The sequence below is a fragment of the Lissotriton helveticus genome, chromosome 9 (assembly GCF_964261635.1).
Source record: "Lissotriton helveticus chromosome 9, aLisHel1.1, whole genome shotgun sequence".
Lineage (NCBI taxonomy): Eukaryota > Metazoa > Chordata > Amphibia > Caudata > Salamandridae > Lissotriton > Lissotriton helveticus.
The window spans coordinates 141,783,325-141,809,663 of NC_136070.1; the positions used below are offsets into that span (position 1 = coordinate 141,783,325).

The following is a 26,339-nucleotide window of genomic DNA, read 5'->3' on the forward strand; positions in this document are numbered from 1 at the left end:
AGTCTAGGTCTGTATAGGAATAACAATCGGCCATGGCAATAATGTTAAAACCAGCTTGATATTTTAGGTGGTTGCAACTAAATGGGTCCACAGGGCCAGCACATCCTGCTCTGAGAGGAGCCTCCCAACCTGCAGCCTATTAGGAAACCTTAAAGACGGCACAATGACCTGTGTGGCTCTTATTAAGCCCCTGGTAGAAATTTTGGTGGAAAGTTGAGTCTACCAAGTATGAATGGTTTCACTTTCTATCTGGCCCAGTAGGACAATGTACTGGTGGAATAGTAGACAAGGAATGGGATTCCGCTCTGACTTGAGTAACAAATCAATGACTGAACTATTCAGTCACTCACTTTGTGACGCATGTAGGCTCATGTGCAAACTACAAACTTCACTGACAGAGTAGGTCCAAAGTGCTTAGGAATTGCAAATGTAGCTCAATGTGAGAATTGTGCCATTTTACTGCGATTTTAGCCATATGAAATATGACCATGCCAGATTACGTTTATAATCCGTGTTCTCCTGCGCGGTATACTAACAGCTATGATTAACATTTTATTAACATATACATTAAGGCTATGCTACTTTTTAATTCACGCCTTTAATTTTTAGGTATACCGTACAAACAGCTCTTTCTTTTTCATCCTTCCTCTCTTTCTTTTCTTTCCCGTTCTTACTTTCTCTCACTACTTTTCGTTTTTACCTGTCCGTCTTTCTTTCTCTAAAACCATGCCCTTCGCCCTTTCTCTCTACCTCCCTATCGTTCTCATCCTCCCTTTTCTATCTCACTTTCTTCTTACTCCCTCCCTTCCAATCCTTTTTATACCTCCCCATCTTCACTTTTATTCTATCTACTGACCCTTTTCCTCACCCTAACTCGCATCGTCCCTCACCTTCTCGATTCTTCCCAAGCTCCTTCCCTTTCTCTTTTCCACCTTCTGTTCCTTTCCTTCTTCCTTGGAGTGTTTAGCCTTGTAATACAACTCTCTATGGCTCCAGAGACATATTTATTTTAGAAATGTATGAAGCCTGTGTATAACTTGCCAAATATATATTGGTAATGATACTAGTTATGGGTGCAATTAATGCTTGGTTTTTCATCCATCTTTTACCTATTCTCCCCATAGCGGCACACATATCAGGTACATGTATTTTTATCATAGTACTACCCCATTTACTTAAGCTCCCCACTTTATAATAAAACCAGAAACACCACAATATATTGCCTTTCTTAAAAAAGTCATAACACTTTGACAGACTTCCAAAAACTTATATTGCACTACTATTCACCAAACTACAACTTACAACAAAAAACAAATTATTATTAATCATAGGCGAAACCCAATACATTTACCAATGCTTGTTTATAGTGGGGGGGTTTTCATCTGCCCCACCAGCAACAATGTATCAAAGCCAGCATGGATAGAAGCTCCTATGGCTGGGAAAAGACCTTCGAGGGTAGTTACAGGGCATGGATCACCTGGAAGCCTTCAACTGAGAGACAAAAGTTTACTTATACTCATCAGTGAAAGCTCAGAAATGGTAATCGGAGGAGGGTCAAGCGGTCCAAGCTTTCATTTTATGATTGCCTTAGGCCAGTTTCCCATCTGGCTCTCGCCCTCTTCATAAATAGTGACTATTTTGTCTGTAAAAAAGCTAGCAATGTTGCAGTATGTGGGAAGATGGCATGCCGGGTACTGACATTGAGAGGGTTGGGGAGGGGAGTTTCTAGTGGATGACAAAACTCTATTTACAAACTTCAGTAAGTCACGAGAATTATTATAAAACTTAAGTTGCAAAGGAAATCAATTAACCTTAGTTTTTTTTAACTTTTCTGGTCTGCCTCTGGATTTCTCACAAAGATGTCACTCGCGAAACTGTGCGGATAGGGTGAACATAGCGAGTGATTCCTTCTCCTTCCATGCAGACTTGTCTGCCTAACGTAGCAGTTTTAGACATGTTTTAGGCATGTTTAAGAGTGGGTTATCCTTGTACTGTCCTGTAATTTTATTTGGTATCAATTTATATAATTACGGCATGGATAGCAAATATCTAACCTTCTATTCTGCCGTTTGTTTCCAACACTTGAAAATTATCTAAGAAAGAGACAATAGTGTTTTTTGTTGAGTAATCATGCGTGTGCCATTATTCAACGCATAGTAATACATCAAATACAGTTTGTCATACTCTTCCCTGTCTCATTCTCTGAAAACTCATTAAGTTCCTAACAAAGGTATCATAGTGACCTTTCTTTTGGACTTATGTGTGTGTTACTGAACAGTGTGGTGCAGGAAGTTGACACACTACAATGCACTAAAAAGGGACATGCGCGGTACTAAACCGCTTGTTACATTTAGTTACCAATTCACATTTTTCCAGGCAACCATCTGTAATTACAATTCTTGATACTCTAGGATAATGTGCATTGATAGTACTACATTACTAAAATCATATATTACAATGGGCTAAGCAGTGCAGAAACATTGCGCATAATACAATGGGACAAGCAATGCAGGAAAATAACATATTTAAAATTTCACAATATGATCTAGTGGATGCTTGTTGTAATCTTCTCTCTTGTGTCTAAGATATTCACAGTTAGTATATGTGGTTCCTTAATACCTATTTGGCTGTTTCAGAATTCTGTACTGTACGAATTTACAAACCTTGGATCTTTCCAATACCAGTATACACTAAGAGACTGGTGATGTTCATCTATAAGTCAGAGGTATGCCTAACTGAATACTTCCTAAATCAAAAAATCTTTGAAGTATTATAATAAATACTATTCTAACAATATTTATAGCTTATAATAACTCATGAAAGATATTCTGTTCTTGAGCTTGTAACCAAAATATCATGCTAATTAGGTGCCTCATAGTTCTGTCCAGAGCTTACTGAAGAATCGCATGATCAAAGATACTCGATTATTTGTGATTCATGGAGTTGGCATAATAAGAAAACCTATGGACATATGATCTTACTGCCATAAAGACAGAAGCTATAAATTTGTTATTGTTCATATGTGCAATTATAAATATATGTGAGTTAAAGTCATGGTTTCTTTGGAGTCTGCCCCAATATTGCAATGTCTTTAAAAAAATGTCTGAAGTGTTTTTATTATATAAATGTGAATTGTTTTAACCGCTTCCGTGCGTCGGACGGCCCCCGGCCGTCTGACATCACGGTGGGCGTGTGCGGAGGACGGCCGGGGGCCGTCAACGCGGGGAATTCTCCCGCACACCGGGGGAATTCCGGTTGCAGCAAAGCGGTTAATTACATTAACATAATGTAAATATTTGCTTATGTGTTATATATATCTCTTGTAGCCCTGAAAAAGTCCTTGTTGGACAAAACGCGTTGGCTACTGTGTTTTTCAATGGAGCACTGTTTATAAGAAAACAAATAAAGAACGATTGAACCAAGACACTATCCTTAAATGCATTAATTATATGCTGATGCACCATGAACATTGTTGTTGTGTATGGAATGAAAACCTATGCTGAACTTTAGATGTTTTCTGACGTTACCGTAAATTTTGAGTGCTGAACCATTTATAATCATATATATATATATATATATATATATATATATATATATATAAATAAAATCGTATATATACACACATATATATATTTTTAATTAATTAATTAATTAATCTGCTGCCTCTTCTCGTTAAAAACACAGAATTAAACATTATGCTTACCTGGCCAAACTCTCTTGCTTTAACCTTTTTACATCTTCAATTGCAACATCTGGATTTATCAAGGTCAAGAAATCTCGCTCAGCAGTAAATGAGTCTTTCTCAATGTCACCATCCAGCTTATCATGAGAACCAACCAAGGAACCCTCATCCTTCTTCAAGCTATCTGTGCTGTGATTTTCCACTTGTCCATGAGTATTAGGTGAAGTGGAATCACTTGCACCTTCCAAGTCTGACCTCACTCTAGCAAGTACATCCTTGAAAGGTTTTGAAACAAGTGCATCTTCCCGAAACCCTTTAGCAAATGGGTTGTAGTCTATCTTAAGCTGTGTAATTTGAATATTTTGGTAGGCTGTAACAGCAAAGAACTCGGTCTGTGGAAAAGTAAAGGTGTGAACATCAGGACCATTTAGCTGAATAACTTCAGTAGCTCGCTCTGCTGGCACCAAATGAAGCCGTGGCAAATATCGGTGCATTGAATGAAGAATGATGTGACCTTCCTGATCAAGATAATTGTTGGTAAGCTTCAGCTTATAAAAGGAGACTGGTTGATGCATCCAATACTGGCCAGTAGAAGGAGATTCTGGATGAATAAATACTCTACCTAAAACATGAGGTTCTGCTTTTCCGCTCGGCTCCCACCAACGACCATTCCACTTATATCGTTGATTATCCACAGGTGCAATATCCATGACAAGTATGTACTTCAGATTTGGGTCCAAGCCAGTGATCCAGTAACGACAGTATGGAAACATACGTCTACCCTGTTTAGTGAGAATCATCTCTGTGCTACGACGATAGAACTCATTCCACATAGTGTTATTATCCAGGACCACAGTAATTCCTGCAATCTTACAGTTGGCTGCAAGGCAGGCCTTGGATTTAGGGTTAGATGGGACCGATGCAATGGCTGGTGCATCAGTAGAACTGGAATCTGCATCTTGATCAGACACGGAGATCCCTGGTTCTGATTTGTCATTTCCCTGTGGTTGTTGAAGGAGGACAAAAAGTGCAGGTGATGTTCCAGATGAAGGAGCGTTGTCTTTTTTCCCCAACGTAGTTTGTGATTTTTCCATGGTGGGCACTGGCTTTTTCTCAGTCATAATACTTGTGAAAAAGCTGCATTTGCAGCCCCCTTGATCTTCACCATTCTGCAATGAAAGAAACAAACCTATTAACCAACAACATCAAATAAAATACGAAGCCACCTCAACTCGCTATTTTGATTCTAGATTCTCAAAATTTAGAAGAAATCTCTCAATAACCCACTCATTATCACGTTGCACCCTATTCAGTTTTTAAGTCTTCATTCAGCAGAATTCCCTTAAGACATTCATATACATAGCAAAAAAGCAACACAATGAATCTTAAATGTGGACTCAGCACGATAACACAGGGAGAGGAGTTGGCCTAACGGCTAGGGTGGTCAACATCAAATCTGGGGAACTGGGTTTGAGTCTCGGAAATGACGCTGAACATACTGTGATTCTGAGCAAATCACAATCTCGAAGTGCCTAACAAAAATGAATGTGCCCTCATGTAATGCAACTGGTGCTATGTAAAGTGCTCTGATACCCGATTCGGGTCAAGTTTGCGCTATATAAAACTCTGTTTAAAAAAAACATATGAGAGGATATTCATGTGTGATTTGAGTCCCTCAATGTAATACCTGAGCTTTCTTCTGTTTTAATAATGAACCTCTCCCAATCCCACATTGGAATCCCACAGCACTGCCCATGCTTCCGCTATAGTAAGGAGCGTAGGAATCAGATTCTGATCAATCAACCATAAATAGCATGTAGAATGCTGGGAACTCAAGAGGATTTTCACCTACAAGCTCCATTAAAGGCCTGGTCTCCATGAAGTCAATACAACTAACAATTGGTTCAAGAGAAGAAGCAATATAAAATTATACTCAGCAAACAGAAACTAGCTGAGTTTACTTAATTGAAAAACAGGGATGGGAAAGAAAAAAGAGAAGAGGGAGTAAAAAAGAGAAAAAGTTACACAAGAAGCCTTAAGAACATACAAATTTGTCAAAAATTGATCTGAATTTATTATTTTTTATATAAAAGGATGAAAACAGAGATGCTCAAGACAAGATGCTGGTATACAAAACAACAAATTCCAAAACCAGACAAGTGGCTACAAACAACAGTACATGTTACACAAAAAGGAACAACATAAACAAAAATAAATGTGTCCTTATATATTTTATAGGCCACACAGGCGTCGATGGAGTTTCGACCGCTGTTTACTGCGCGGTCATCCTCAGGACTGAAAGATTCCTTGAGCAATAGCAATCTGTACAATAAAATGGAGGTATTTATAATTAAAACACGAATGGGCATCTTCAAAAGAAAAAGATTTTGAAAGAAAAAGGATGTTTAGATAAAACACCACTTGCATCAGTAAGCCAAGAAAAAAGGGAGAAGAGAGGGGGTTGCATAAGGGAGACCACAATGCACCTAATAAATCATGCCTCACAGCAAGCCATCACCAATATAGAAAAAACTTCCAAACCATCACCTGAATAAAAACGAGAAGACCAATCTTTGATTGGAAGTCCTCCACAATAATTCATAAGGGGAACTGCAATAAGTCAAAGCACTCTCTCAGTGACCGTGTATGTGCTTTACTAGCAATCAGATCTAGATATATTTAATATATTGTTCACCACTTACATTCCATAAAGGATTTTTTGACTTTCTTAATTCACAAACTTATATAGGCAGTCCTTTATAGACTCCAAATGGTCAAAAATCCTCTTTCGCAATCGGCCATTTAATCGGCTGGAAGAGAAGAAAAAGACAAAGTCTTTCAATTTGGAACTTGAAGCTAAAGACCAGAGGTAATACCAAATTTGTTACAGGCAGGATAATTTTATTAGGAAGATTAAGGTGCTGGTCTCCATGAAGACCCAAGAAAACAGTGAAGCAAGCTGCTGTACCAGTACTTGCAAGGTCCTCATTTATAACAGTAGGAACATCTCATGGTAGCTGAAATTGTAACAAAGAAAATGCTGTTGTCCACATACCACTAACTGTCACTTTTGCACTGAATGAAACAGAGAGGCAGATAGGTACGAAATATGGTGCACAATCAAATACCAACAAGGGTTTGAATCTCTAATATTTCTAAGAACTTGCAATCTTCATCAGACAGCCCGACAGAGTTTCATGCAGAGAAAGGCAACAAACTTTCTTGGCGAAACACAGAGGTCCACCTTCAGAGAAAATGTTGATGAGGAAACGATTATTAATTCTAGACACAAGAAGGATCAACTAAAACAACCCAGCTAAGTTTACTGGGAATCCTGGGGTCACATGACAGAGCAACATCATATTCATGATTACTATCCGAGTAGCTCATTAGTCCATCCACGTATCCATTCACTACTCCTGCACTAGCCTACAAAAAGAGTAGGACCTGAAAATCGGGGCACAACTGGAGGTGGGATCACCTTTAACTAAACGAAATCTCATGTTTACAGAATGCAAAGAATTGGGTCATTCCCACATCTGTCCTACCCACACATAGCTGTGGAGTAGTAATGGCAACTTCATAACGAGTAGGCAAATCAAACTCTTCCTTGATCAATGAGCAAGACATCTGTAAATCAGGGTCCATCACATGTTCAACACTGCCACTACACCAGGCACTTAAATTTGCAAGGTACTGTTTTACAGAGAACTGAAGACCACCAAAAGGTACAAAAGGACTAAGACAGGCTGGCTGCCTCTGTTGATGATGGAAAGAGAATCAATGACAGCAGCCACAAGATAGATCTTTGCTTCATAGTTTGAGGGAAAATTCAAACAAATTGTAATATTCTGTCTTCAAGTGTTCCGTAAATTGAAAAGGGCCACCTTACCAAGATATCCCCTAAGAACAGTATATTTGTAACTTGTGTGGAATCCACAGACTGCAGAAAAATTGTCACCTTAAAGCTGAAGGAATGAAACTTCTAACAGGAGATGTGGGTGGAAAGTGTAAAGACGGGGTGGCACATAATCAGTGACCTATATGGGAGCATAACAGAGAGCCTCAAATTGTTAGATATTGCAAACGTGTGTATATAGTTTTACCCTGGAGACCCTTTCAGTAACGGAAGGTGGGCTCACACCTCAATACATTCCTATGACTGCTCACCCTAATAATAAAGGCTTTCCATTATTGAACTATATAATATACACGTTTGAATTAGAGGCAGACAATACTCTTCCACAGAACCGCCATGGTGTTTGTGCTGCAAGGGGTTTGGCCTACATTTCCTTTAAATAAAGTGATCATGAAACTTGTCCTCGACTCCAATGTGTTTTGGCCAACCGTAATTCCACACCCCTGCATTGGTAATGGTAGCACTTCATCATAAGTAGAAGCCCTTCGTTCCATTCCCTCAAACTGCAATGGTCTCCTTCTCAAACTTGCCTTCACTTCCAGCACTAGACCATGTCATAAGGTTTTCTTTGTTTCTTGGCAGTTAACTAGATCTCAAACCATGAGCTCTTGACTAGGGTTGCCGACTGGCTTTTTTTTTGTTACCCCCATGAGCAGTATTTTGATGTGCTAGCCTGTACAAGAGGAAAACCAACTACGGCTGTTATTTTTCACCCCTCATCCGTACATACGTGAAATAATAAGTATAAAAAATAAATAACTCAAAAATGTGTTCAAGAGCTGTCTTAACGATCCCTAGCGAATAAAGTAAAGAAAGATAGAAAGGGGGCATGTTAAATATAAAAACAGATGTTTTCATAAAACGTTCTACTTAAGCATCATGGTCGGGTCTTCTCAGAATTTTAAAACGTGAACAATTGACCGTTTTTCCCTCTCCAATAGGTGGCATGCCTACTCTCGAAGGTGGGTGAGACCAGGTGCAAGAGGAAGTTCTCGTTAGTGAATAGGAAAAAAAATAAGGGTGGTACAGGTTTGCAAAAGAGTGACATTATAGAACTCTATGAATGAATGTAACTTTGGTGAAGATTAATATTAATAAGAGAGATAGTGAAGCTCAACAGAGAAAGATAAGAGGACAGGTAAACGCTGGTCTAACACCCTGGACGGAGCATCCTCTAGCAACAGCGGGTCCTGCCATTTACTACCACAGGTCTGGAACATCCTCGAAGCCTATGCTCCCTTCACACCAGCAGGCTCCTCCAAGCAGTGTTCCAGCATTTGGTCCGTCGTTTGCTGGACGCCAACACTCCCTCACACATGACGGTCGTCAAGTGGCCCCTACATTGACCGCGCAAACATTGGCATTCAGGTCGTCGGCGCTTGAAGCCTCACCGCGTGCCTCGGGTTCTAAGGCTCTGGGCGCCCTGTGACTTCCCGTTCACGCCTCTTCCGTCGCGCAGACCTGGGAGGCGTGAAGTCCGCGCACGAGGCCAACACACAGGCTCCTCCTCATCCCGGCGCATGGAAACAAGGCGGCGCTGGCCCTCCGGGGTGCAAAGGTGGAGCCCATGTCGCGCGTGGAATCTTGCCACGCTCAACCTCGCGCTTCGGAGCAATTTCCGCCTTCCGCTCTGACTCGGGGTGCACAGTGTGCCGAGGAGCCGAGAAAAACATGCGTGCGCACAGGGCTCGACGTCACCCGCGCAGGCGTAGTGGAGATACGGCCCTCAGGTGACGCCGCGGTTACCAGACTCCACCCACCCGTGTGTGGGCTGAACCTGCGAGTCACGTGCCACCCTGCCAGGGGACCATACTGCAGGGGTCTGTCAAGGCTGACCCCGAGCCGTTGGGCTGGATGGTGATAGCGAGGCTCTCTGTTCGCTTCAACTAGAACTGGCAAGAACGCTCTGGAATCACCGACCCTTCGGCGGGAGCATGGATGGTGCCGTTAGAGACGCACGAAGAACCGCCGAGGCCCAGGCGCCGCCGCCTCCTCTGTCGCGCTCAGTTTTTGGGTAGCGTGCTGAGCAGTGATCCTCTTTAGCTAGGGCGCAGCGCCGACACATCCTGGTGACAGTGAGCGTTCATTAATCTACGGAGCTGAAGCGCTCCCCCCGGCAGTTCTGAACAACCTGCGCGCCTCGAGGCATGACTGCCTCTAAAACACCTAACCCTCGGCAGTGCACAGCTCCTCAAACGCATCCCTTGGCCACCCACGTGAATATGAACTGCTGGAAATAAAGGAGCACACAGTAAAGTAACAATTCAGTTCGCAAACGTACTTAAGTGCTAACGCAAATGGCTCTTTTTATGCAGTATACGCTTTATATCACCCCATGTGACATTTGGCCGCAAACCCAGGCATAGCTGCCAAGGTTTCAAATGGCTTATGTGTAGCATTTTCATAATTTTTGTGTAATTGTGAGGGACATTCAACGACAGAGTGACACTTTCGCCTGAGCAAAATCAAGCAATTAAGACGAGGGAAACATAACTATGAGAAATTACACCCATCTGATAAACTCTAAGATCTTAAAACTGCTTCAACACCCTAAATGGAAGGGCACTCATAGCTGCCAGGTTTTAAGATTGCTTATGTGTGTGACCTTTCCATGAATTTAGGGTACTTAGGAGTGGCATTAGAAACCAAATGTGTGACACTTAAGAGTGACATTTTGTCACGAGTAAAACCACACCCTTTACAAACATTAAACATGAACTCTAAGGTACAATTAGGATGGTCATTCATGGGGAAAGAAGTGGTCATTCAACCAGCTTTCTGTTTTCATAATGCATTTCTAAAATTATTTTTTTACATATAACAAAAAAAAGCTTTCTAGTTGCAAGCCTGTCATTTTTTCTGTGTGTATCACACATTTATTCTCTGTGAGGAATTGTGCATCTGAAATATAAAGAAAAAAACATCCTTCTGGTTATTAGTGTAACTAATTGGAAGGGTGGCATAGTAGGTTAATGCACGTGCTGCAGAGATCAGACAAGCGAACTTCAGTGCAGAAAGAGAGTGTGCATGACTAACCTGAATAGATTTGCAGAGCAGAAGTGCCTGGGAAGTGTGTGCATGAGACTGAGCACTTGTCTTGAGTGTCTCCCAATTAATTTGGAGGGGTGCAACGGACAGGCTCTGCAGTAGACGTAGGCTAAAGCCAGTAAAATCGTGGGGGGAGGCGGGGTCGTGGGAGCAGGGAGAGCCAGTGACTTCTTTCCCTAGTGCCTATAAACCACCTGCTCTACTGCCAGCTCTGACCAGTGATTCAGAGTCCCTGGGTGACAAGGTAGGGCATTACGGCACAACATAGTGATGTTGCCAAATTATTGGTCTTTTGTCTGTGAATGGCAAGTGGCAAAATCATATTTTTGCACCTCATTGCCACGTATCTCTCTGGTACACTCAAGCCCCTACCGTTCAAATGTCTAATCGTCGTTCAGATGCACACTTTCAAGAACAACGCCGAGTTCACAGCTTTATATGTTTTATTTTTGACCATTTATTTTAAAACGTTTGAGTCAACAAGCTTTGTCTCTTGAGCTTGGACTCCCCCCTACCACCTGAGTGCTGCAACCGAGGTCCTAGTGAGCCCTGAGGCCTGTGCTTTTGGCTTCTGATGTCTCTGGATCCAGACTGAGCCATGCAACAGCGGGGGCCATGTGCCCCCCTGCAACGGCTGGGGTCGACCCGGGCCCTTAAAGGTACTTCACCTTTATAAGGGGTGCCTGCCTGTGAATTGGCTGTTGGGTCACCTACCCCCCACCCCTTCCCTGCCCCACACCTGCACTGTCTGTTTGTACGCTGCCGCAGGGGATTCACAAGCCCTGGGAGAGGTGAAGGGCTCAGACTTCCTAACCTGGGCCCCCACTCTGCACCTGTGTTCCTGCTATCAGCCTGCTCTTGCCTGACTGGGCTCCAGCCCGACTGAGCGCGGCTTCGGTGGAGGAGGAGGAGGTTGCTGCAAAGTCTATGTTGAGGTGACCTACTCCCAGGTGAGCCCATAACGCCACTGCGACTCTTCATGGGACGAGACCCATGATCCCCGTGTTGCACCCTGGAGACTCGCCTGGGGGGCCGTGAGTCTTGCATCACCTGCACCCACCGGCCTTCTGCTGAGCTGCCCTCAGCAATCCCCTCCCCTTCCACGGATGGAGTGCTGCTGTGATTTACTAGGCACTTGGGACATAGCCCCGAATTGGGCAGGAGCTTGCTTCAGCGACTGTAGCTCCAGCCTCCCGTGGGGGAGCACTCTTTACTTTGGGCCCATACAGACTTGACGCCCCAACACTGCACCCTCTGAGGCTTTCAGGGGGCGCTATTCACTTGCCTGGGGCCAGAAGTCTCACCTCTTGTCCCCCTCTAGCGTTGCTGTTGATGGCCCAGATGTAGGCTACTTTGAAACTGCATCACCAGTCCTGCGACATTCCGCCTTAGCAAGATGACCAAGGTCTGGCCTGCGCGCTCGGCACCTGCACAGACACAAATGAAAATGGTACAGTACACAGCTGGCTCTTCCAGTGCGTCCCCGCAGGCGGGCGGATAGCAACGGGCTTGACCCCTCAGCTCCAGACCTTACCACGATACTAAAGACGAATCAGACATCACAGACTGCGGTGGAGAACAAGACAGGGGAGGTTGGAATGGACGCTGCCTTGCAGCGCCAAGATCTCTGTAACGCTAGGGCATGGCTCACTGAATCCCTGATCTCCGCTAAAGATGATATCTGGACTCTCAAAAAACAGGTCTCCAGCCTACTCACGAGAAAGGCGAATCTCCACAGGCGTGCTGAGGATGCTGAAAATCGCTCTCAGCGCAACAACATCCATCTGATTGAGTCCAGGAGCGGTCGGAGGATGAGGACACTCAGCAATCGGTGGACCACATGGAGAATTGGATGAAATCTTGGATGCCAGCAGATCTCCTCTCATCGTGGTTTGCCACTTAGAGCTGACCGCATTCCTCGAAGCCAATGGATCCCTCGACCCATCCCAGTCCGGATTTCAAGCCAACCATAGCACCGAGACTGCCCTCATCGCAGCCACCGACGACATCAGGACCCTACTCGACAACGGGGAAACCACCGCCCTCATCCTCCTAGACCTCTCAGCCGCCTTTGATACAGTCTGCCATCGCACCCTAATAACCCGCCTCCACAATGCCGGGATCCAAGGTAAAGCCCTGGACTGGATCACCTCGTTCCTCTCCGTCAGAACCCAGAGAGTCCGCCTCCCTCCCTTCTGCTACGCGGCCACCGAGATCTGAGGCGTACCCCAAGGTTCATCGCTCAGCCTAACCCTCTTCAATATCTACATGAGCCCCCTCGTCACCATCGCACGCAAACACAACCTCAACATCTCATACGCCGACGACACCCAGCTGATACTCTCCCTCACCAAAGACGCAGCCGCCGCCAAGCTCAACCTCCAGGAAGGAATGAAAAACGGCGCTGAATGGATGAAACTCAGCCACCTGAAACTGAACTCAGACAAGACAGAGGTCCTCATCCTCGGACCATCCCCATCCACCTGGGACGACTCCTGGTGGCCCACAGAACTGGGCACCGCACAGAAACCCACTGACCACGCACACAACCTGGAATTTATCCGGGACTCCTCTCTCACGATGACCAAGCAAGTCAACGCTATCTCATGTTCATGCTTCAACACTCTGCGCATGCTCCATAAGTTCTTCCGGTGGATCCCTACCGGAACTAGAAAGACGGTCACCCAGGCCCTCGTCACCAGCCGACTAGACTACGGGAACGCCCTATACGCAAAAACCACAGTCAAACTTAAAGACTCCAACGCATACAGAACGCATCCGCACGACTCATCCTCGACATCCCCCACCACAGCCACATATCAGCCCACCTGAGAGACCTGCACTGGCTCCCCGTCAACAAAAGGATCACGTTCAGGATCCTCACCCACGCACACAAAGCGATCCACGACAAAGGTCCCGAATACCTCAACAACCGCCTCACGTTCTACACTCCAACACACAAACTCCGCTCCTCCAGCCTCGCCCTCGCCACCGTCCCACGGATCCGCAGAACCACCGCCGGAGGAAGATCATTCTCGTACCTAGCGACCAAGACGTGGAACTCCCTCCCCGCCCACCTACGACTGACCCAGGACCACCTCACATTCAGGAAACTCCTCAAGACCGGGCTCAGTAGCGGCACTCCCCCTCCCCCCCAGCACCTTGAGACCCTCACGGGTGAGTAGCGCACTCTACAAGTGTATTGATTGATTGAGAGAGCACCCCGAGCCCTGGTCCCCGGGGGCTCCGCCAGTCCCATAGTTGCCCGAGTCCTAAACGATCCAGGATAGGGACGCCATTCTCGGAGGGGCCTGACAGCAGCTTGTACTCCGCTACGGAGACACCAAAGTACTTCTTTTTCCAAACCATACCCCTGAGGTCCAGCAACGCCGGCGCTCCTGTAGAGAGGTTAAGTAAAAGCTGAGAGCTATGGAGCTTCAATTCCGCCTGCTTTTCCCGGCACACATCCGGGTTCTTCGTCTCAATAAATCACACTTCTTCAACACTCCTAAAGCCACTTGACTGTGGCTTACGGAGAAGCGTCCACTGCGTGGCCCTGTAGACTCCCCCCGCGACACCGGGAGGTGCCCAGCACCCTGGGAATGCAGACTTTGTCATGCCATGCAGACAACGTAACCGGTCAGAGAGGGAGCGCAGGATGGGATGGTGTCTCTCACCGGCAGAGTTCCCTCTAGAGTTCCCACTCCATCTTCTCCGCAAACCTCGAATCCTGCTTCTGGGTGTGAGGAGGATTTAGTGGCGTACGGGCAGGGGGCCCACTCCGGGATTTGACTAGTCTCCATGTTGCCTAAGACCTGTCCCGCAGCCCCGTCATTTGATTATCTGTCGGCTGCACTACTCTTTGACCTAAGTGAGATCCTGCTTGCTTTCTTGTACTGGTTCAGAGACATTTAGGCGGCCAAGATACTGTGACTATCGCTCTCAGATGCTTCGGCCCACTTGAGATGGGGTACCAGCAGCTGGTAAAGACACTGTAGCACCCGGGATGGGGACATCCTTCTTCTTGGTACGCACCTTGTCCCGTCTGTTGGGCTCGGAGTGCTCTGTAATCCCACCACAAGCGAGTACCAGAGTCTAATGAGGATGCTTACCCCTAATCTGTACTCTGCTGTACTTGCCTTTTCTTTGAATAGTTAAGGAGGTAGGTCCCAGGACGTAGGGTCAGCAGGACCGTATACTATATTTGGAAAGCGCAAAATGCCAACCCCACCACTTTTCAGATGCTCACCAATCTGAGCAAACAAATCAAAATGAATTCAGATTTGTTCGGTATGTTTTATTTATACCTTTTACTTAAGGACATTTTTTAAACACTTAAGAATGATCATATGTCTGAGAAAGACACTCAACACATAACATACTACAGAAATGACAATCACATAACTAAATTATTTAAACAAACAAAAACCATGTTATACACCTTTTCTTTTGAACAAAAAGCAGTGAATCTTTGCATATGTTCAAGAAAAACAATATTTCGCAATTTTTCAATTCAATGATAGAGACACGTTCAAAGAAGAAATCAAAGAACACAAATCAATTAGGGACATTAATCAAGATCAGAAATTAATCCTGTGTGATTCATGTATTCTTTATATTCTGCCGACGCGTTTCGAATCCGTGGAATAATGCACAGACTCTCATCAGGGCTCAATCAATGGGGTTCTGTGAGGTGTATTAAAAAAGAAAGAAAAGAGAGCACTGTGTCACCAACCATCATTCAGTTATTAGGTGACCAACCCACCTCCCCCTCTATTGTCCTCCTGTACCTGTTAGTAAATCAGGAGCAGTTGTCACGATGATGTAAAAGTCCCACACTTATTCGAGACAGTGTTATCTGCAAGATAACAGTAAACTAAGTATAAAATGTCATAGTGCAATTCAGTGCAATTCGTATGGTACATAAAGACGAGTAGCGCAAAAAAAGTTCATACCTTAGACAGGTATATGTGATCCTCCCTTCTATTTTTATAGGTCCTCTTTTGGCCTGGATTTCAATGATTTTCCCGTCGCATTCGCGATTCAGAGCGGGGGCCTCTTAGTATATGAGAAAACATTCTAGAATGGACAAAGAGCGGGACTTGAGTCTGTTTGTACCCGTTAGTAAAATAATTTTTGCGTGTAAACTAAACACTGTACAATAGAAAGACTCGCCGCCCATTTACCTGCGCTCGTATGCTGCCGCTTCGCTCGCCTAGTCGATGTGCTTCTGTCAACACAGCCGGCGTATGAACGCCTTGCCGCTCTTGTACTCAACGGGTCACCTACCGATCGAGAACAGCAAACAGTTACTACTCCGCTATAACTGCAAAAGCGGGTTTTATGAAGCGCGTTTGTTTGCGCAATGACTTACCGATACACTCATGCGTCCAACACTCATAGTTGTCCAAAATACATCGGGGACAGCAGCCGCCATTTTGTTAGACGGGTGGAGATATAGACAAGGACCCAACGCTAAGGATTCTGGTATCTGTAGTTGCAATTTGGTATCTAATGAAAACGAATCCACCTAGGAGTCGGATGGAGCACTTCAAGCCACCAGGCGGTCACGAAATTACAGCCTTGAAACCTCGGACATACTGTTCAGTCCGGTTTGGGCACTGTTAAACCTCATGATAAGGTAGGCCTCTTGTCGTAATAAGGTTTCTTCAATGTCAACAGGACCCTTTCTCATGGGCATTGTGAATAGAACTGTCCATGTAAAATCAGTTTCCGCGTGTTCCTGATCTACAAAGTGTTGAACCATAGGGGCACTAAGTACCTTATTTTTAATTCGGGAACGATGTTGTGTAATCCTCGTATTCACTTGCTGGTTAGTCTTGCCAATGTACAGTTTCTGGCACCCACAAATGATTGCATAAACGACATTTTTCGTTTTGCAATTCTAAAAACCTTTATTGGTCCATTTGACGTTCTTATGTTGGAATTCGCCCCCCTCAAGGCAGGACCCACATGACACACAGTTCCCACATTTGTGGTGACCCACTATGGGTTTAAGACCCCATTTCGAAAGGAGATCTTGCTTGGGTCTAGATGTTACTAAATCTGCACGAACTACATGTTGGCCAATACTCCTGTTCTTTTTGTAAGCGAAAATCGGTCGTGGAAAAGGACACTCCAATTCCTCCAGTAAATGCCAATTTTTGAGGACCATTTGTCTGATCCGGTGGGTGTCTGGTCCAAAGGTCGTGACGCATACCATTTGTTCCAGCTCACGTTTCACTTTATTTTGAAGTAAACATTCCCTTGGCGTATAGCGGGCCCTCTTATACGAGTGTTTGAGCATCTTCTTCGGATACCCACGAGTCGTCATCTCTTCACAGAACCTTTGGGCATGATGGTCAAAGTCCTCAATGCTTGAACAATTTCTGCGGATCCGAAGCAGTTGCCCGTATGGTAAATTGCTTCTTAAGTTCCGCGGGTGAGCACTCCGGTGGTGGAGGATCGTGTTTTTGTCTGTCTTCTTGCGAAAAAGGGACGATTTCAAGCGACCCTCTCTGCAAGTGATTTCGACATCTAAAAAAGTCATAGAACATTTGCTTTGTTCTAGAGAGAAGTTGATGTCCTGATGTTTGTTGTTCAGCCACTCGTGGAAGGCAATCAATTCGGTGTGACTCCCCTGCCACAGGAGCCACACGTCGTCGATATACCGTAACCACTGTTTGATGTTTTTCTGAAAAGGGTTGTTGTTTTCAATGAACCTCTGTTCATATTGTGCCATATACAATATGGCTACCTCCGGCGCATAGGGACAGCCCATGGCTGTCCCCTTGATTTGCATATAAAATTGGTCATTGAAACGAAAATAATTCTTTTTCAATGTCAATTCTGCAAGTTGTAAAATAAATTTTGTCGGGACTCTATGCGGCCTTTCTCGGGTCTCCAAATACATCTCTATCACCTCAAGCGCCTCGTCTTGAGGGATCTGTGTATATAGGGACGTCACGTCCATAGTGACCATGATTTCAGATTCAGGGTCAAACTCCACGTCCTCAATCTTTAAGAGGAAGTCGGTCGTATCTTTTAGATAGGACCTCACTCCACTTACAAAAGGCTTCAGAAAGAAGTCAATGTATTTGGAGATGGGCTCCAAACACGAATCACACCCCGAGACAATTGGTCGCCCCGGGGGATTGGTCAGATTTTTGTGAATTTTTGGCAGGAGGTATAACACAGGGGTACGTGGAAACTTCTTAACAAGATATTCACTTTCCTTTACTCCTACATATCCACTCTCCCTGCCTGCTTGTACTAAATCCACTATTGCTCCCTGGATCTCCTTGACTGGATCTCCCTGTAACTTCCTATACCATGTCACGTTATCAACTTGCAGCTGGCCTTCCAGCAGATATTTGTCTTTAGGCCATATCACCACGGCCCCGCCCTTATCTGCTGGTTTGATCAGAATAGACTGGTCTTCTTGTAAATTCTTCAAAGCTTGCCTTTGTCCTTTACTCACATTTGGTGGAACATATTTTTTGCTTTTCTCAAATTTATTGATGGACGAAAGTAAAATTTGCTCAAATGCATACACTTGTTTGGGAATGTTTTGACTTGGAATAAAATTGGACTTATTTCTAAGACCAGTTGTTTCGCTATTCACACTAGGTTGCTGATTTGCAAAAACCGCTTTTAGTCGTATTTTGCGACAAAAAGCAATCATTTCCATCTTTGTTTTCGTGTAATCAGTTTGTTGACTTGGAACACATTTGAGTCCCAAATTGAGTACTGATTCCTCGTCTGTAGTGAGTATTTTGGAGGACAAATTAACTATATTAGTTGTAGCTGTTATGACTGGTAGTGGTTCCTGCGAGTACGCATTTCCCACGGAACTTTGTATCTTGTCTTGCCCTGTTGGTTCTTGTCTAAAAAAGAAACCTTCTTATTAAGGTTGCCTTTTGGGTCAGGCCCAGAGGAGTCAGATGAGGAGGATGTTTCTGAGAAGGTCTTAAACCGATTCCGTGATCGACCCTGGTATTTATGAAGTGCTCCACGCGAGTCAGCCTGAGTGTAGTAATCGTCCTTCAAAAAAGGATATGCCTTTTCTAAGCTGAAGGATTTAGAATCTCTATCGTATTGCGAGGTTTTGTTGTTAATAGTGGTGTCCCATCTCAGGGCCCTTGCGAGGTTTTGTTGTTAATAGTGGTGTCCCATCTCAGGGACACCACTATTAACAACAAAACCTCGCAATACGATAGAGATTCTAAATCCTTCAGCTTAGAAAAGGCATATCCTTTTTTGAAGGACGATTACTACACTCAGGCTGACTCGCGTGGAGCACTTCATAAATACCAGGGTCGATCACGGAATCGGTTTAAGACCTTCTCAGAAACATCCTCCTCATCTGACTCCTCTGGGCCTGACCCAAAAGGCAACCTTAATAAGAAGGTTTCTTTTTTAGACAAGAACCAACAGGGCAAGACAAGATACAAAGTTCCGTGGGAAATGCGTACTCGCAGGAACCACTACCAGTCATAACAGCTACAACTAATATAGTTAATTTGTCCTCCAAAATACTCACTACAGACGAGGAATCAGTACTCAATTTGGGACTCAAATTTGTTCCAAGTCAACAAACGGATTACACGAAAACAAAGATGGAAATGATTGCTTTTTGTCGCAAAATACGACTAAAAGCGTTTTTTGCAAACCAGCAACCTAGTGTGAATAGCGAAACAACTGGTCTTAGAAATAAGTCCAATTTTATTCCAAGTCAAAACATTCCCAAACAAGTGTATGCATTTGAGCAAATTTTACTTTCGTCCATCAATAAATTTGAGAAAAGCAAAAAATATGTTCCACCAAATGTGAGTAAAGGACAAAGGCAAGCTTTGAAGAATTTACAAGAAGACCAGTCTATTCTGATCAAACCAGCAGATAAGGGCGGGGCCGTGGTGATATGGCCTAAAGACAAATATCTGCTGGAAGGCCAGCTGCAAGTTGATAACGTGACATGGTATAGGAAGTTACAGGGAGATCCAGTCAAGGAGATCCAGGGAGCAATAGTGGATTTAGTACAAGCAGGCAGGGAGAGTGGATATGTAGGAGTAAAGGAAAGTGAATATCTTGTTAAGAAGTTTCCACGTACCCCTGTGTTATACCTCCTGCCAAAAATTCACAAAAATCTGACCAATCCCCCGGGGCGACCAATTGTCTCGGGGTGTGATTCGTGTTTGGAGCCCATCTCCAAATACATTGACTTCTTTCTGAAGCCTTTTGTAAGTGGAGTGAGGTCCTATCTAAAAGATACGACCGACTTCCTCTTAAAGATTGAGGACGTTGAGTTTGACCCTGAATCTGAAATCATGGTCAGTATGGACGTGACGTCCCTATATACACAGATCCCTCAAGACGAGGCGCTTGAGGTGATAGAGATGTATTTGGAGACCCGAGAAAGGCCGCATAGAGTCCCGACAAAATTTATTTTACAACTTGCAGAATTGACATTGAAAAAGAATTATTTTCGTTTCAATGACCAATTTTATATGCAAATCAAGGGGACAGCCATGGGCTGTCCCTATGCGCCGGAGGTAGCCATATTGTATATGGCACAATATGAACAGAGGTTCATTGAAAACAACAACCCTTTTCAGAAAAACATCAAACAGTGGTTACGGTATATCGACGACGTGTGGCTCCTGTGGCAGGGGAGTCACACCGAATTGATTGCCTTCCACGAGTGGCTGAACAACAAACATCAGGACATCAAGTTCTCTCTAGAACAAAGCAAATGTTCTATGACTTTTTTAGATGTCGAAATCACTTGCAGAGAGGGTCGCTTGAAATCGTCCCTTTTTCGCAAGAAGACAGACAAAAACACGATCCTCCACCACCGGAGTGCTCACCCGCGGAACTTAAGAAGCAATTTACCATACGGGCAACTGCTTCGGATCCGCAGAAATTGTTCAAGCATTGAGGACTTTGACCATCATGCCCAAAGGTTCTGTGAAGAGATGACGACTCGTGGGTATCCGAAGAAGATGCTCAAACACTCGTATAAGAGGGCCCGCTATACGCCAAGGGAATGTTTACTTCAAAATAAAGTGAAACGTGAGCTGGAACAAATGGTATGCGTCACGACCTTTGGACCAGACACCCACCGGATCAGACAAATGGTCCTCAAAAATTGGCATTTACTGGAGGAATTGGAGTGTCCTTTTCCACGACCGATTTTCGCTTACAAAAAGAACAGGAGTATTGGCCAACATGTAGTTCGTGCAGATTTAGTAACATCTAGACCCAAGCAAGATCTCCTTTCGAAATGGGGTCTTAAACCCATAGTGGGTCACCACAAATGTGGGAACTGTGTGTCATGTGGGTCCTGCCTTGAGGGGGGCGAATTCCAACATAAGAACGTCAAATGGACCAATAAAGGTTTTTAGAATTGCAAAACGAAAAATGTCGTTTATGCAATCATTTGTGGGTGCCAGAAACTGTACATTGGCAAGACTAACCAGCAAGTGAATACGAGGATTACACAACATCGTTCCCGAATTAAAAATAAGGTACTTAGTGCCCCTATGGTTCAACACTTTGTAGATCAGGAACACGCGGAAACTGATTTTACATGGACAGTTCTATTCACAATGCCCATGAGAAAGGGTCCTGTTGACATTGAAGAAACCTTATTACGACAAGAGGCCTACCTTATCATAAGGTTTAACAGTGCCCAAACCGGACTGAACAGTATGTCCGAGGTTTCAAGGCTGTAATTTCGTGACCGCCTGGTGGCTTGAAGTGCTCCATCCGACTCCTAGGTGGATTCGTTTTCATTAGATACCAAATTGCAACTACAGATACCAGAATCCTTAGCGTTGGGTCCTTGTCTATATCTCCACCCGTCTAACAAAATGGCGGCTGCTGTCCCCGATGTATTTTGGACAACTATGAGCGTTGGACGCATGAGTGTATCGGTAAGTCATTGCGCAAACAAACGCGCTTCATAAAACCCGCTTTTGCAGTTATAGCGGAGTAGTAACTGTTTGCTGTTCTCGATCGGTAGGTGACCCGTTGAGTACAAGAGCGGCAAGGTGTTCATACGCCGGCTGTGTTGACAGAAGCACATCGACTAGGCGAGCGAAGCGGCAGCATACGAGCGCAGGTAAATGGGCGGCGAGTCTTTCTATTGTACAGTGTTTAGTTTACACGCAAAAATTATTTTACTAACGGGTACAAACAGACTCAAGTCCCGCTCTTTGTCCATTCTAGAACGTTTTCTCATATACTAAGAGGCCCCCGCTCTGAATCGAGAATGCGACGGGAAAATCATTGAAATCCAGGCCAAAAGAGGACCTATAAAAATAGAAGGGAGGATCACATATACCTGTCTAAGGTATGAACTTTTTTTGCGCTACTCGTCTTTATGTACCATACGAATTGCACTATGACATTTTATACTTAGTTTACTGTTATCTTGCAGATAACACTGTCTCGAATAAGTGTGGGACTTTTACATCATCGTGACAACTGCTCCTGATTTACTAACAGGTACAGGAGGACAATAGAGGGGGAAGTGGGTTGGTCACCTAATAACTGAATGATGGTTGGTGACACAGTGCTCTCTTTTCTTTCTTTTTTAATACACCTCACAGAACCCCATTGATTGAGCCCCGATGAGAGTCCGTGCATTATTCCACGGATTCGAAACGCGTCGGCAGAATATAAAGAATACATGAATCACACAGGATTAATTTCTGATCTTGATTAATGTCCCTAATTGATTTGTGTTCTTTGATTTCTTCTTTGAACGTGTCTCTATCATTGAATTGAAAAATTGCGAAATATTGTTTTTCTTGAACATATGCAAAGATTCACTGCTTTTTGTTCAAAAGAAAAAGGTGTATAACATGGTTTTTGTTTGTTTAAATAATTTAGTTATGTGATTGTCATTTCTGTAGTATGTTATGTGTTGAGTGTCTTTCTCACACATATGATCATTCTTAAGTGTTTAAAAAATTTCCTTAAGTAAAAGGTATAAATAAAACATACCGAACAAATCTGAATTCATTTTGATTTGTTTGCTCAGATTGGTGAGCATCTGAAAAGTGGTGGGGTTGGCATTTTGCTCTTTCCAAATATAGTACTTGCCTTTTCGACATGTGGCTTAGTTACCTCCCTCTTAGCCCCCCGGGCCCGCCAGATGGTTAAGGGGCTCTCGCCCACCTGCCTGACAGCGGCTTTGGTCTAATTTTGCTGTTTTTCCCTACTAAGATGGGGGTTTTCTTCCACCCGTTAAGATGTACAGAATGATGTTATATTTATTTGTTTCTTTTGTTTACCATTTTTATAGGGTGATAGATGCTTCTGGGGTAGAACTGTGGTTTGTACACTGTTATTTGCTGTTTGGGTTAACCTTTCTTTTTCCTCCTTAGGTTTTGGCACACAAACTTGCTGTTCTCCTATGCGCAGTCCCGGGGTAACACCCCTTCACCACTTTCCACTAGCACACTTATTAAGGTTTCGACATCCTGTACAGGCCCCCCTCTTTATGAGCGGACCAATAAGCATCCTTCCCGATAACTCCAGTCTCACACCCATAAGACCTTCCGAGTTATGTCATGGAATGTTAATGGCCTGTGGGATCGAGTGAAACAAGCAGCAGTGTTCGCTTCCACTCACCGGCACTGCCCTGAAGTCCTGTTGCTACAAGAAACCCAGCTCATAGGGAAAACCTAGGGTTACGACTGAGTCTTCCACGTGAGTACTCCCGGGGGGCCTGAGGGGTTGCTGTCCTTTTGCGTCACTCCTTTCCGCTTGTGGTCAAACGTGTGACACATGATCCGCACTGACACAATATAGCTCTTTCAGATTACTATGTACGTTACTTTTTAGATTACTTTTGCTACTCGGTGTGATATGCCTAGATATCACACAGACATTTCCTAGACAAAAGGTAAATAATTTACTTTTAGTACTTAGACAGTTTTTCATTGTTCCATACAAACCAACTCCACACTTAGAACAATTTTCAAGGGAAAACAGTCAATGTATTCCTATGGAGAAAAATGAAGTTAACGGTTTGCAGGTAAGTACGGTTTTGTGGGAGTTGGTATTCTGAGGTTAGAACCAGGGTTCCCCCCAGGGTCAAGGATGGACTCTCAAAGCACCCTCAGCGGCACAAGAGCGGCCGGGTGCATAGTGCTGAGCCCCAATGTTTTCCAATTGGGGATAGGATGCCTCCGGTTGGTGGCTGCTCACGAGCAGGCCAAAAGGTTGTGGGAGCAAAGCTCCGGGTGCTAGGCTCAGGGCAAAGGGGGATCTGAGTTAGCACCCAATGTACACCCCCAAGGGTGGCTGGGTGCAGGGTGCTATTTTGGCGTCGGATGCCCTGTTTTCAATGGGGATTCTCCGGTGGCAACAGAGACTGCAGGCTCGGAGACGAAGATCTTCTGGAGGTAACCACCAGTTGGAGAGGTAAGTTGGGATGCTGGGACACCCAAGGTTGTGGGACTTCAGGTGCAGAGGTGTCTTTAGGCATCTGGTTTTTCTTACCAGCTCCGGTCGCAGCCGGGGGATCCTCCAGAAAGTGACTGCAGGCATCGCTTGAAGAGTCAAGGCAGGTCAGAGACCACCAGATCTCAGGTCAGTATCTCCAGGGAGACCTCTTTGTGGTGATAGGCTACTCGGACCGTGGGCGTTGGGTGCAGAGTGGTGCAAACTCGCGGCTTTGGCCGTAACCAGAGTCTGTGGATGAGCAAATCTGGTGCTCACGGGAGACAAAGTCTTTGTCTTGGAAGGCAGGGCAGGTCCTCCGGGCTCTTGAGGTTGCTGGCTGCAGGACACACCAGGATTTTACTGGAGCAGGTTCGAGGTGAGGACAGGCCAGTAAGGTTGGGGCCAAGTCAGTGGGCGTCCTCCTCTTAGTTCAACATGGCTTCTTCGGTCTTTTTTCTCTTCTTCTTGTCGATGCCCGAGGAGGGAAGGTTCAGGGGGGGCCCTAAATACTAGATAAAGGTTAGAACGAATGGGTCCCTTCCTTGGGGTGGGTACATGCCCTATTATGCCACCCTCCAGTGGGAGGGGGGCATATGCCTCACTCTGGTTGGCTGGGTCCCCCCATCTGCAAGATGGCGGGGACAGAGTTGTGCTTCACCTCGCCTACCTCACCTGAGGGGTGGGGTTTGCAAAGGTGGGCACCCCTCCCTTCCTCACTTGGTTTTCCTGCCAATTCTCCAGCTCGAAGTGTGGTCTGAAGCGGTGGAAGCCAGTTGCTTGAAGCAGCACAGGGCTGGGGTAGCTCACAAAGGCATCAGAGAGCAGCCGGCTTTTGACCCAGGGGTCCAGAAACATGTCTGGTGATGGCAGCTGGCGAGCAGCCACTCAGCCTAGACACTAGTGTTAGGTCGTTTTTCAGGGGGCATCTCTAAGATGCCCTCTGAGTGCATTTTATATTTAATCCCACATTGGCATCAGTGTGGGTTTAATGTGCTGAGAAGTTTGATACATAACTTCCCAGTTTTCAGTAAAGTAATTATGATGCTGTGGAGTTCAGGATGACAAACTCCCAGCACCATATACTCTTAATGGCATTACTGCACTTACAATGTCTAAGAATTGGCTTAGACACTGTAGGGGTACAGGGCTCATGCACCTGTACCCTCACCACTGGTATAGTGCACCCAGCTAGAGGGGTGGCTGACCTATGCCAGGGCAGTGGGTTGTAGGCATGGCACACTGGTGTGCCATATAGACTTTTCACTTTGTTCTGCACCAAAATACGCAGCCTGCAATGGCAGTGTGTGTGTAAAGGTACAGGGCCTCTAAAGGTGGCACAAGAAGTGCTGCAGCCCTTAGAGGTCTTCCCCGGACACAGTGCCCTTGGCACGTGTGGTACCATTTACAAGGGACTGACATATGGCCAAAGAGTGGCAATTGGATTTTTTTTTCATGCAGTTTAGGGAAATAACTTGGCCCTGGGTACCTGTATGGCAGGAACCCAGGGCACACTTAGTCAAAGTACATCAGCAGTTTGGCAAAAAAGAGGGGGCAACCATGCAAAAGAGGGCACTTTCTTACAGCCCTCGATTGCCAATTGTTGACCCAGATTCAGATTCTGGTCCATTGTATTTCGGACAACTCTCCTTTGCTCCTTCACCTTGGTCGCCCTCCGGCGGGTCACCAACCCATGTGGCCTATCAACGCCTGGTACTTCCAGGACAAAGAGTTCACACAACCCCCCCAGGGTCAGAGATCCGATTCTACTTTGTAATCAATGCGGGTTGCGTGGCTGGAAACACTATGGGCCACAAGTAAAGCAACAATACGTGGCTTCGCTAAGAGTTATGTTAGGACCCGGGAGCACAACCGTTCGGCTCTCGTTGCTCGGCTAGAGGCACAGGTCCTCCAGCTGGAGCAGCAGCTGGAGTCCGGGTCTCAGGTGGGTACCGCTTGCCAGTTAGGCCTCATCCATGAGGATATTCATGGACTCCATTGAGGCAGCCAAGCACATCTAGAGGGCCACAACGACCAGGATCTATGGCTGGGGGGGGACACAGACAGAAAACAACTCTACCGGCTGGTCTCCCATCAACAGGATCAGTCCTGAGGTCCTAGATGCAGCCGGTCAGTCTCAGCAGTCCCTCCCAGCGATAGCTCAGACTTCCGCACATTAATACCGAAGATTATACGTCAAACCTGTGTTTAGGTTAACAATGGTATCTCGGGCTTTTC

The 26,339-nt window shown here is 45.1% G+C and overlaps 1 protein-coding gene across 2 annotated transcripts in view; it reads right to left on the bottom strand.

The window, feature by feature from the left end:
• MGA (MAX dimerization protein MGA) overlaps window positions 1-26,339 on the bottom strand; it is a 949,809-nt gene that overhangs the window by 820,392 nt on the left and 103,078 nt on the right. The window contains exons 1-2 of one of the 2 annotated variants that reach the window (XM_078659650.1): window positions 8,993-9,303; window positions 3,704-4,851 (exon numbers count right to left, since the gene is read on the bottom strand). In XM_078659650.1, coding sequence (XP_078515776.1) covers window positions 3,704-4,803 — 1,100 coding nt within the window. In that variant the 5' untranslated portion in view covers window positions 4,804-4,851; window positions 8,993-9,303. Of the gene's footprint in view, window positions 1-3,703; window positions 4,852-8,992; window positions 9,304-26,339 lie in introns of those variants that run through there. The other variant, XM_078659651.1, reaches the window with a different exon arrangement.